This window comes from Heterodontus francisci, chromosome 38, assembly GCF_036365525.1.
Source record: "Heterodontus francisci isolate sHetFra1 chromosome 38, sHetFra1.hap1, whole genome shotgun sequence".
In the NCBI taxonomy this organism is placed as follows: domain Eukaryota; kingdom Metazoa; phylum Chordata; class Chondrichthyes; order Heterodontiformes; family Heterodontidae; genus Heterodontus; species Heterodontus francisci.
Window position 1 is genome coordinate 35,879,975 of NC_090408.1, and position 13,058 is coordinate 35,893,032.

Below are 13,058 nucleotides of genomic sequence, written 5' to 3' on the forward strand. Positions count from 1 at the left end.
TACTTGAAAGTTTCATATGTGCGTGTCATCTCATGGGCTGTTAATTTAATATTTGCTTTCATTTTCCTAGCAGTAGAAATGTGAGCGGAAGTATTAATTTGTTCTTTTTCTCCACATCCCCTTCTACATATCAACAGATTGGTCCGTTCAGTGTAAAAATACAGGAAATTCATTAACAAAAATGAAAGCAAAAACTAGGTTGCAGGTAGTCTACTTGAAAAGTAAAACCTCTTGTGCTCCACTAAGAGCCTAAAATACATGTGCAACTGCTTAAAGCTGCATCCAGATGACTACTGAATGATAGGATTTCTATTTCACCATCTTCTGGATTCTCACTCCAAAGAATGCAACGTGATAATAAACAATTAGAACCCAACCAATAACAGGTTTCAACTATGCAAGGAACCAAAAGGAAATGAGCATCAAGTAAGAGATGCGTTTTAGCTGAATAATTGATGAATATTGAGTGGGCCAGTACAGACAAGCAACAGTGTGGAAAGGATGCATTCCTGCAGTTTTTGTTTGTGAAGGGAGGTCAGAGAGTGGCATAAAAGCTAAATGCATCATTTGTGATCTTCAATAGATTGCTGTAAAATCATTACTTACATTGGCTGAAAAACAATGGAGACAACAAAGCTAATTTTATTAACAAGGATAGTAAGTAGTCTGCACGATCCAGTTGTCCAAAACGTTGCATCATTTGTACAAAGTCTTGCTGTACCTGAATGATTAACCATTTTCAATAGTTATGTTTATTTTTTTTAATTCAAAATATTAAGCACATGTACAGTAGCAGGTTAGTTCTGTTACTGGACTAATGATCCTGTGATCTGGCCTAATAATCTAGAGAATATGTATTCAAATCCTATCATGGTAGCTTGAGAATCGGAGTCGTTTAAAAATGTGGAAATCAAAGCAAATGCTGGTATCAGTAAAAATCATGAAGCCATCAGTCTATCGTAAAAACCCAACTAGCTCACTGACGTCCTCTAGGGAAAGAAACCTGCCATCCTTACCTGGTCTGGCTCATCTGTAATTCTAGTCCCACACCAATGTGGTTAATTCTTAACTGCCCTCTCAAGTAGCCTAACAAGTGTCTCAGTTGTACTGAACTATTAGTCAACATTATATAGGTTTACCACCACCTTCTCAGCTCAAACAGGCATTGGCAATAAATTCTGGCTTTGCCATCGATGCCCATAACCTGAGAACAAACAAACAAATAAGACAACATACAAGATAGATGATTATATATGGTCAGCTGACCATGATTCAGGCAGATGCAGTACACAGATGATCAACACAGAACAACCGGGTAACCTGCATTCCCAGTGTGTATTGAACAACTTCACAAACTTTGGTAATGCGTACTAGACTGTTCTCTATAACTGCATTCCACTGATTTTGATGCAGTGATAATTTTAGAATATGGTAGAGATGATAAGCAGCTGATGGGACTGATTGCATGCTTATGTACTGGCACTGAGGATAGACCTTTGAGGCACACAAGAGATCCCTCTGAGATCTGCCCAAATTCCCCTCTCAGTATGTTTGGGGGTGGGGAGAGAGAGAAAAAAAGGTTAACAAAAGGCTTTATCAAAGAACTATGTTTTAAGGACCATCTTAAAGGAGGGAGGCAGAAAGGCTGTGATGCGGACATAAGGAAGCTGCAAGGGGATATAGATAGGTTGAGTGGGTGGGCAAAAACTTGGCAGATGGAGTTTAATGTAGGAAAATGTGAGGTCATGCACTTTGGTAGGAAGAATCAAAATGCAGACTATTATGTAAATGGAGAGAGACTCCAAAAGAGTGCAGCGCAGAGGGATCTGGGGGTTCTCGTGCATGAAGCCGACAAAAAGTTAGCATGCAGGTGCAGCAAGCAATTAAGAATGCAAATGGAATTTTGGCCTTTATTGCTAGGGGGTTGGAGCTTAAAAATAGGGAAGTCTTGTTACAACTGACCAGGGTGTTGGTGAGGCCGCACCTGGAGTACTGTGTACAGTTTTGGTCCCCGTATTTAAGAAAGGATATACTGGCATTGGAGGCAGTTCAAAAGAGATTCACTAGGCTGATTCCTGGGATGAAGGGGTTAACTTATCAAGAATGGCTAAACAGGTTAGGCCTTTATTCATTGGAGTTTAGAAGAATGAGGGGTGATCTTACTGAAACGAACAAAGATTCTGAGGTGGCTTGACAGGGTAGATGTTGAGATGATGTTTCCACTAGTGGGGGGAATCTCGAACTAGGGGACATAGTTACAGAATAGCGGACACTCATTTAAAACTGAAATGCGAAGGAATTTCTTCTCTCAAAGGGTACTGAATGTCTGGAATTCTCTACCCCAGAGAGTTGTGGAGGCTAGATCACTGGAAGTATTTAAAGAGGAGGTAGATAGATTTTTGACATATTGGGGAGCTGAGGATTATGAGGAGCTGGCATGAAAGAGGAGTTGAGGTCTGAGGCAGATGATCCACGATCGTATTGAATGATGGAGCAGGCTTGAAGGGCCGAATGGCCTACTCCTGCTCCTATTTATGTTGAGATATAATTCCAGAGCTTCGGGCCTAGGCAGCTGAAGGCACTTCCCATGGTGGAATGATTAAAATCACGAGATTTGCAAGATGCCAGAATTGGAGGACAGCATTTGTCTCAGAAGGCTGGGAGAGGTTACAGAGAGAGATAGGGCCAATGTCATGGAGAAATTTGAAAACAAGGATAAGAATCTTAAATTTCCTAGAGCCAGTGTAGGTCAGCAAGAACAGGTGTGATGAGTGATGGGGACTTGGTACAAGTTAGGACATGGGCAGCAGAACTTTGAACGATCAACATTCAAATATAGACAGAAACACTTTTAAAAGAAAACTGTTAACAAGACTCTTCCATGTATTAATGTAATATTTCCAGTTGTACTGACCTCAAAATTTAAAATGCCTAAACAACTTCCTGTGAATACAGCATACTTCTTGTGCAAACTTAATTATTTTCATCAGAAATTTTATAACGTTTAATGACAGATCAGCAACTGTAATTTTCAGCACTTCCCCTTTGCGTGTGTTCAGTCCCTGGATCCCAAAATAAAGTTTCACCATCACTACAAATATCAAGTAGGCTGCAAAATTCTGATGCCCTTAAGGACTCTGTGGGTAAAAGGACCACACAATGCGTTACTGAACCAGAAAGATCAGAGGTTTAATTCGCAGTCTGTGCCAAGTGATAATACTAAAGTTGTTCAGCTTGGGCATGGAACAGTATTCAAGGGATCCTGCCTTCTATATCTTTCTTTCCAAGGGAATGCTGTGTTTACTGAACAGACTAAGCCCATTAATCGATCTTAGCCAGGGTGACAATAGGAGGATACAATTTGCCTCAGCACCCCTGCAAGAGGAGGACATGGGCATAGTTTCTTCCCCAATCACTATTCAACAACTCCGCCTAGAAGGTGCCCTTATGGAGACAAACAGAAACAAGCATGGCTGTGGTTCCTTCTGCTGTTGAGCTCCCTTACTGAGGAAGAATGGCCACTTGGGCCCGGTATTAGATGAATGATACTAACGGAACTATATCCACAAGGTTAACATCCACCAAAGATCACAAAAAGAAAATGACAAATAAAACTTAGATTACTTTATATTTATGATAATGAACTGCAATTGATGATTCTTTTATAAAAAATAATGCAAAGAAATCATTATTCCTTTACCAAATAGCTAATCTGGAGCTCACAACGAGTTAAATCAATCTATATTCAGACAATAGCTAGTCACAATAGCTCGTCTGTGATCCTAACCAGCTGTCCAGTTACCTCGAAGAACCATTACATCAAGGAACACATCTGGATGAATTTGTACTAATCCTTGAAAGATCACCTCAATTAACAATAAAAGGGTTGGTTCTCATGTAGGAACTGAGCTAACAACAGCCAAGGGCCATAATTGAGGCACGAGTTTGTTTCCTGGCACAAGGCTGATTTTTTTTCTTGAAGTGTATAAAATAAGCAGAAGCGCCCTTGCAAAAAATTCCCCCAAAAATATAAAGCGAAATGAGGTCACCAATTCAAGCACATCAATAAGGACTGCATTTGGATCTAAAGTAATTATATAGAAATACGATTAAATTTAAACCTGATTAAAAAGGCTTTATAAAAACAATAAATACACATCATACAGGAAAATAGTTGATTAATCCTAGTTATTTTATTTACCATGCTGTGTAAGCCTAGCAAGAATTCTCGCAGCTAAATACAGCGGCTTGCCTGACAAGGGAGGCTTTCACAGGCAGCGGTGACGTCAGTCTAGGGCAGAGCTGTCGAGTGCTCTGCTGCAGGCAGTTCTGTTACTACGCAGGGAACCAATCACATTCCAGAGCACAACCTTTGAACTCAGCTACATCATCACCAGCTTCCTGTACTTCCTAACTACACTATGCAATGCAGTATGTCTGTCTAGTTATGCAGCGTAAAGCAGAGCCATTTTGTCTCTGAAGTTGACTGCAGCTGACAAAAAGCTTAACAGAGCTACACTTTCCTTCTAACCAATACACCAATGCCTTCACTTCTCACAGAATAGTCTGATACATGCATACAAGCTTCCAGTTAGCCACACAAGTTTATTTACTAATAGAAAACTAGCAAAAACCCTTGAAGAAATGTTGAAAACAAGCTCTTTATAAGTGATTTCCACCTTCATAAAATGGCTGCCAAATAACTGACCAGATTCCAATGCAAGGAAGAAGACTGCACAACTTCTTTGCAGCAAATACAGCATCTATCAGCAACCACACGTTCCCCAAGTGAAATAAATTTTCCTGCAAACTATGAAGTAACTCATTGTATAACATTCAATACTTATATTTGGGTCAGTTTCTCTGACACAACATACTATGCTGCTCAACAGAAATTAAACTTTCTACTCTCCCTTCATGGACTAGATTTCTAGATGCTAGCAGACAGAACACACAAAGTTTGATTTCCATTTACAAGTGGAATTTGAGAGGAAATTTAGCATTCACTGTGTAAAAAGACATTTTAATCGCATCCACATAGATACATCATTCTGGAAAACACTTCATTTTGTTTAAGTTCTCAACCTGTTCCTGGACAGATATTTTATTGGGAAAGGTGCTTCTTGTTACCAATGACTTGATTGCAACAAACTATGCACTGTACTTGGTAATCCTTATTTCCGAAGCATAAATTCAATTCAAACTGAAAATTTAACTGTATTTGCTCAGCAGTGCAGTATCAAAGCACATATACATATATATACACACACACACACAAGCTTCTTCCATATATACATGATTCAGAACTTTCCAAATGATGCAACAGCACATAACTCAAAAAACATGCACGCTGATGGTTCAGATCAGAATAAGAAAACAGGGCAATGAAATCTCAAAACTTAAGTTGGTAATCCAGGCAGTAATAAATTCAAATTTGTTTCTGTAATGCATACCCCTCAAAGTAACTCGCAGACATATGCATTAAAATTGCATGTAACACCAGGCAGCTCACTTTATGAACATGTTAATATCAGCAAAACTTCTTAAAAAAAAACATGCACAGGTGCAACTGGGTTTGAATCTACCATTGCAGAATACTCCCAAGTTACTTGGCCAACATTATGTTCATCCTTGTAATTTTATCTACTCCTAGGAATGACAATTTAAACCCGCTACTCCCATAGTGACATAAAAGGCAGCTACAGGAGTTTGGTTGTTTTTTCTTTCACAATTATGAAACCTGAAAGCACATGCAAGCATGCATTTGCAAGAAGGTACTTTTTATATGCCTACACCCCTACCCCATTTTTTCTTTTGAAAATTGAACTATTTTTACAACTGAGGATAATTTCCAGTATGCAAAATGAAAGTCCTGTGGTGTTGAAGCTTGAAGTTGCTAATTTGATTCAAACTACATCTGAATGTTCAAAAGTGAAGCAAACATTTAGTTTTTGGAATTTTGTTGCTCAGCAATAGAGAAATTACCATCAATGCTTTATTAATACTGTGGTTTGGTTTTTATACATTTGAACTTTCTTTTTTTTCTCCACAAGATTGAACATAACCTCTAGCATTTACAGTTTTTAAATATTTTGTGGACTTACCAGAAATTTTCAACATGCATGCATAGATCAACCTTTTCAAGCTTGTGCCTCTTTCAACAGTCATGATCCAAACAAAACTTTCTTTAGCTGATCTTCCACCATAACTAAGTGATATGATGTGGTGCAATGTTCCACAAATGATTGTGAATTTCTACACTTACCACACATAGCGGCATGAATATCATTTGCATTAAACATTCCGAAGGTAGTGAAAATGTTGAACATCTCCAAATATGACAAATTGCACGCTGCAACAAATAATTTTCCCTAATCGAACTGAAGACAGTGAATCGTAACTTATTTTGACACGACGTACTAGCAATCAGCAAACGGTCATTTTCTCAGGCTATGTAATGATGACACCAGAACCCAAGGTATGGTAGGGTAACTTTATTTATACAAGATCATCTTTTTAAACAAGCATCATCTGCAAGAATGAACTCACATCTGTAGCTGCTTCAGTGTTAGAACTGGATGGATACAGAAACTCTTGGAGTTCGGAGGTGAAGGGTCAGGTATGGGATACCAGTGACGTGCCTTACTGGAATGAACAGATGTTCCCATTCCAAATGTTGGTCCACCATGGACAACTTCAATGACCTTTCCTTGTCTGAAGTGGAGGAAGCACAACTAGAAACAACCTGCCAGCATCTGATAATATAGTGATACTTGAAGGTACCTAAACAAGCAGCTTGAATGGAACTCAAAGTTCTCCAGATGTATGCATGCCCACAGGTGATACGCCAAATTTCATATTACTGGTAGATTTTGTAATAGGTGGAGTAATTCTTAGCAAAGGAGCTTCTATCCATCCAAAAATCTGTCCCCACACCCCAACATTAGATAGGGTTGAGGTGGATGGGCATCAAAAGTTACATTAGAAGCCATTGTCCATCCATAATTCCACAAGGAACCCACTAAGCATCAAGCGCCACGTAAATAGAGAAATATGGGGCATTTACTAATTATTCAAGCCACCAGATTGATCTTAGTTCAATGCTGAATTGTTCCTGACAGTGATACCAGTCCTAGAGTGTACCTAAAATCAATCCTACCATAACAAAGATTGAAACTTAAACCTCAGGTGACCATCCAAGGGAATGGTCCGCCTGTCTACCTTGAGTAAATGCCAAATAAGGCCATTGGAGACTAGTTTCACTGAAATCAGCAAAAATACAAATGTATTAATCTTTAAAAAAAATGTAAGTTTGGTATAATATACATTTTTTGAAATAAATTATTAAATAGTTGACTAAGTCCATCCTTTGTAAATTATGTGCAATCTCAATTGAGATACCTTCATTGGGGTCTGTTGATGTCAGAGGCAAGATGATCTTCAACGATCACATTAAAAACAGTAAGCAATAAATACCATTTCCACTGTGGAACATCTTTTAAAGATGACACCATATTACAGTGCTTCAATCTTAAATCACAGATCAAAAGCAACTGACATTCAAATATTGTCAATTGTTAACGATGCTAACGGCCAGAGAATTCATATTTTTAAAGACAACTTTCATAGCACCCACAAATTTACAAGTAAACAAAAAATTCTAAATCCAGGCTAACAGCTTACAATTAAAGCACCACCTATGGCCAGGTGTCTGGTAGGCAACAATATCCATTGACCTGTTAAAAGTTCAACAATTATTAAAAGTTATAGAATCTTTCAATGTAAAGTTTCTACAGTTTAATACCACAAAAAGTATCTTTTATTTTTGTAGTATGAATGCATCATCTACCCGATGTCATGAAATCAACCTAGATATGTGCATATAAAATGTGAAGGGAATGAAGTGTGCAAAGTAATTAAAACAATTATAATAAAGTTTAAAAGGTGTATTCAAGATAATAAAGATCTTCAAGAAAGACAAAAGCATTTCAGGGATATAGGGCACAGAAGCAGTAGCCCAGGCATACAGTATGTACACTATTATTCCAACACAGAAAATGGGGACACAAGCATAGTAAACTTTTCACCAAATTGTAATAAAAATTTACAAAATACCTTAAGACATACAGTGAAATGGGGTGGTGGGGATAAAAATATAGACCAAGAAGCAACTTTCCAACAGGCACTTCTTAATTTATCTATAAATATGAAATTTTTTTCATTCATACAACTTTTTGTAGTATATTTACTACAATTTACTTCTATGGGTTTACTATGGATACCAAAATCCTCAAATTCTCAAACCCGTCTGCATTGTGAGTAAAATGGTGCATTGCAGCAACAGCAACGACAAGGTCATCTTACTACAGCAAGAAGAACGGAAAGAATATATTCGTTATAATATAAACTAAACAATAAAAGTGGGCTCGACAGGTTTACATTGCATTTCCACTGCTGAATATAGGCCCATATGGCATATCATAAGTTGGAGAAACTGCGTGTAAAAAAACAGGGTGGGGCTTTTAGGAATCTCAAGGTCATCGATTAAAGATTGGGCAGAAATTGGGAAAATTTGCTTTAGATATCGAGGATAGGTGAGCATCATTCTCGAGTAAACAATGTGGCTCAAAGCCCCCCTCAAAAAATAGGACAAAGTCGAGAGCTCGTACCTGGAAGCATTGCTGCGGTCTGATCCGTCGTCTTCAGGGTTTTTATCCTCATTAGACATCATTTTGGGATCAGGGAAGGTTCGGGGCTCGGTTTTGTTCTGGGGTGCACGTGGATGTGGGGTTTCTAAGTGGAGATTTGCCCTGTCAAAGTTGGTGGAAGGCAGACAGTCCGCTGGAGTCAGCTACTGGTTGGTCGCATTGGAAAGCCCTGACGCAGCATCGACATTGTTCAAGCACTCAATACCATTGTCGGGCTCCGACAAGGTCTACAAAAAACATATTTTTTAAGAAAGAAAAACAAATAAAAATTCAAATAAAAAGCCAAGACACCGGGCGCACCAAAACAGCTCTATTTTTGCTCTTTAAAAGTAGTCACAGAACACAAGACCAATTTTAATTACGTCATCGCACACTATCCTAATTTTATATTAAACGTTTTGCTTATTTAAAGTTCTTTTTCTAAAAAAATAAAAGGTTAATAATGGTTGTAAACATACCTGTTCCATGTACCGCCGAGGCTCGGGCTCCAGTCACTGCTCCGTCGACAAAACTTCGCTAAATCGAAAGTGATTCCTCTTTAACGCTGCTCTTACAACCCCCCCGAAGAATGAGTCTCAAAAGCTGCAAATTTTCATTTTTTTTTGTTTCTTTTGATCGGCGGTTCCCGCATCAAAAACAAAAACACACACACAAAAAAAAAAGTCGTTCAAAAATGGAGGTACGCCATGTCTGCAAAGCTCAAAAACAACGACATCTGGGATCGGTCCGCTTGCCGGAAAAAAAAAAGATTTTTTTTTTCACAAACACCCACCAAAAAATAAGGGAAAAATAAAAAGCGGCCGGGATTTCTCCGCACCCCGCTTCCAGATACACCTCTGCTGGGAGCCTGCACTGAATTGAGGCGCAATCTGGCTGGAGCGACGCGGTGAAGTTGCTAAAAGTTGCATTAGGTGTATTGGAAGTGCAGTGAATCTCGCCCAGCCACCGCCGCCATAGAGCCTTCTTCTTACTGCTGAGGCTCCCTTCCCTCTCTTTGATTGACAGCAACGACGCTGCGAAATAATTGCAACATTTTCCCCGGACTCAGGTGATGGACCAAGTGAAAGACCCACCCCTACCACACAAAAAATGGGCTTAAAGGTATGCTTGCTGTTGGAACAGTTAGCCCCTTTGCACCCAAAGGACCTCTTCTCTCTCACCCATTTGGAACTTTGGGCTCCCTCCCTAAGCAAATCTATTCTTTGTTGTGTCTCCTTTTCCCCCCTCTTTTAACAATTAAAAGGCATCCATGGATAAAAAATACTTCCTCCCGTGGCCGGAAATGGACTTGCAAGGATATTTGCTTCATTATGATATTGAGGGGGGAAATGGGATTTAAATATTGGAAGGGGGGGGGGGGGCAACTTCACTCTTCCTAATGGTCTGGTCATACCAGCCCCCTCCTTCTGAAGAATTAGTTTCAGTATTTCTTTTTACATTCTATATCTGATCACAAAGAATATTCTAGGAATAATCTACTCTAGATTTTGGTTGTCTCCCATTTGTTTTTACTTTGTGCAGCACGTTCCTTGAAAGGCACTTTTCTCTACCACTACCCACCCCACACCCCCAAACAAAAATACACCTTTTTCAATGTTTCTAGTTTTCTTGAAGTTTCATAAGCCCAATGGTTTGAATATAAATGCCAGGGTATGAAGCAAAAAAAAAAATCCATTACTTGTCCATTGGTGAACCTAATGGACTACAAGACCCCCTTAACCTATACCCAGAGGACAGATGGGTGGCAGTGTTAAAGCACATCTTCAATCTACATTGTCATAGACTGAAATCCCAATATGGCTCAAGTTTTACTGCAATTGCTTAATGGCATTGACACCAATCCACATAATCCAAGTTGTCCAAGTGGCATAAAGCAGCAGATCCAATTTTCTTTGTCAGCTGAAGATGTACTCCTGAAGGGTTTGCATAACTAAATAGAAAGTTTACTCTTCTATGAGCTAAATCTGATGGATGGCCACCAATGCATAGATAAGAAAAGGCAATGGACAAGAGTAGACCACAAAATGTGTGCCATCCTCTTGCTATCATGGATGCCTCAAAAGAGGTGCCTACTGTTTGGAAGGCACATCTCAAATGTTACATGGTTCTTCAATGTTGGCAAGTTTCAGTTTAGGTGGTATTAGAATGCATCAGTTCGTTCCTTCGTCACATTTGAAGTACAACTAATGAACTTTGTTCATAGATCATTTGTAATTATCAAGTTGGTTGAAAAGGCTCGTAATGATGGATGCCAATAAAGGACTGACCAGTCATTCCATTAGTTACATCGAATTACTGTTACAAGTCACCATCATTTCCTGATGTTCATAGTCAATGGATCCCAATTTGGAGAATTTGAGCAGTGCAAACAACCTTCAGTTCATCAAGATTTCAGTTCAGCTGCATCCAAATGATTATACTTCCATCTTCTAGACATTCTTCACAAACAAGAGGTAGAAGGGGCTATAGCTTCCCAATATCTTCAAAGTGTCCTTTATATCAATTCTTGATCTCCATCCCATTAAAGAGAGGTTGCTCCAGATGATGACTGGTGAACATTGGTGGGCAACTTCAAAGATGATTTGTCAACCATTTAAGAAATGTAGAATGTTCTAGCAAGACAAGTAAAACCACATATTTTGTGTGACATGCGCATTTTCCTACAGTCAAGTAGTTTTATACACAGCCACAATTGGCAACAAGTTATTTGCAAGTGAGAATAAAAGCAATTTCTGAACATATTACCACCATTGGCATAAGTAAATCCAGAAGGCAAGATTGGGCCGACACAATGTTTTCATTTTCTTCCCATGTACAGATGCTAAGCATATACATTGTGTCATTCACATTAGCTTTGGTTGGAGGTAACAGCAAACCTTACAGCATTTTCGAGAGCAGAATCATTTAGCATCCCAATTGGTAAACCTCTGCACCAAAATGACATGGCAAGGTACGCATACCGCCCTGGTCAAAGACCAAAGGCTGTTGCACCAAACATAGTCCTTTAAAAAAAAAATTCACAGCCAATTCAATCAAAGCCACTGCAGGTCAAAAACCACCGTAAGCTACTTTCAACTCATTACCAGACTTCAGAGCTGGACAATACTCCAGCAAACTGTGGTTACTAATTCCTGCTGAAGTTTACATGCTCCTGTATTACAGCAAGAACACTTCAAAAAAAGTACTTAATAGGATGTCCCAAAATGCTATACAGCCAAAAGTTGTGAAAGATAGTAGTATAAATGTAAGTCTTTCTTTTGAGGTATTGATGGTAAAACGTTTTTACTTCAATCTTCTTTCCTCCAATAATGTTCTGCTACATACCTTTCAAAGAATGTTTGATCAAATTTGACTCCCCACCACCCTGCACCATTCTTTTGAAATGCAAGTCCCTGCAGTATCAGTGATGAACCATTCCCTAAAACTTCCCCTTAACATTTTCAGTATTATTAGATACGATGTAAATAGTTTGTTCAGTTTGAGCAAGGTTACTGTTTTTGTCTGTTATATTATAACTGGGATTGCAAGAACCTGGGTAAGCCAGCATCTGTGTAATATTACTTCCACATTATCACAGTTAACATTGTGACCTCGGAACATGTTTCTTGTTCAAAGCCAGTAATCCTCAAAATTTCAAACCTGCCACAATGAATGGCAATACTTTTTACCCTGAAAGGGCAGTTCTAAGCTGTTTGAGATTGTATAGATGGTATGCTTTCCTCAGGTTTTATACAATCAATCTGTTACACTTTTGCAGCATCACTGCAATGCATGAGTCTCGACAAAATGCCACACAAAAATAGTTTACTGCCTCACTAATTTGTGGTTTGATATAGACCTCAAACTGGTAGGATTTAATTTTTTAAGAAAATCAAATCCTATGAAATAGAAAGACTGTGGGGTATGTTTGCCTCTGCATGGATTCCTAAAATCAGTATCAGAAAGATTTCTCCACTGAAGGCTGCAACATCTCACCCAGAATGTAAACAATGTTTCTCACCTCTTAAAAATACACATTTCTTCCATTAAGAAGCTAGTAATTGCCACACTGCATATTACTGTGGGGTAAATGTAACTCTGTAGCACAGTACTGAACAAGTCCACAAGCACTCCGCTCCAATTACAGGGAACATTATATAGATACTGTCAAAAGTCACAGATCTACCAAGAAATAGCACGAATTGGTCCAAGATTGACTGTTGAAAATTATAGACATGTCCAAGTCACATTCAAACATAGCGAATCAAGACCATATAATTCAGAATGTCAGGAACTGTTATGGTTGTTATGGTAGGTTAAACCAGTCGTTCTCAAACCTTTTCACACAAAGGCCACTTAGGCGGGGAAAAA

General features: G+C 38.8%; 1 protein-coding gene across 1 annotated transcript in view; it reads right to left on the minus strand.

The window, feature by feature from the left end:
* Positions 1–9,872, minus strand: part of chd2 (chromodomain helicase DNA binding protein 2) — a 92,516-nt gene extending 82,644 nt beyond the window's left edge. Inside the window, exons 1-2 of the mRNA XM_068018098.1 lie at positions 9,167–9,872; positions 8,670–8,935 (exon numbers count right to left, since the gene is read on the minus strand). Coding sequence (XP_067874199.1) covers positions 8,670–8,731 — 62 coding nt within the window. The 5' untranslated portion in view covers positions 8,732–8,935; positions 9,167–9,872. The remainder of the gene's footprint in view (positions 1–8,669; positions 8,936–9,166) is intronic.
* Positions 9,873–13,058: the final 3,186 nt, after the last annotated feature.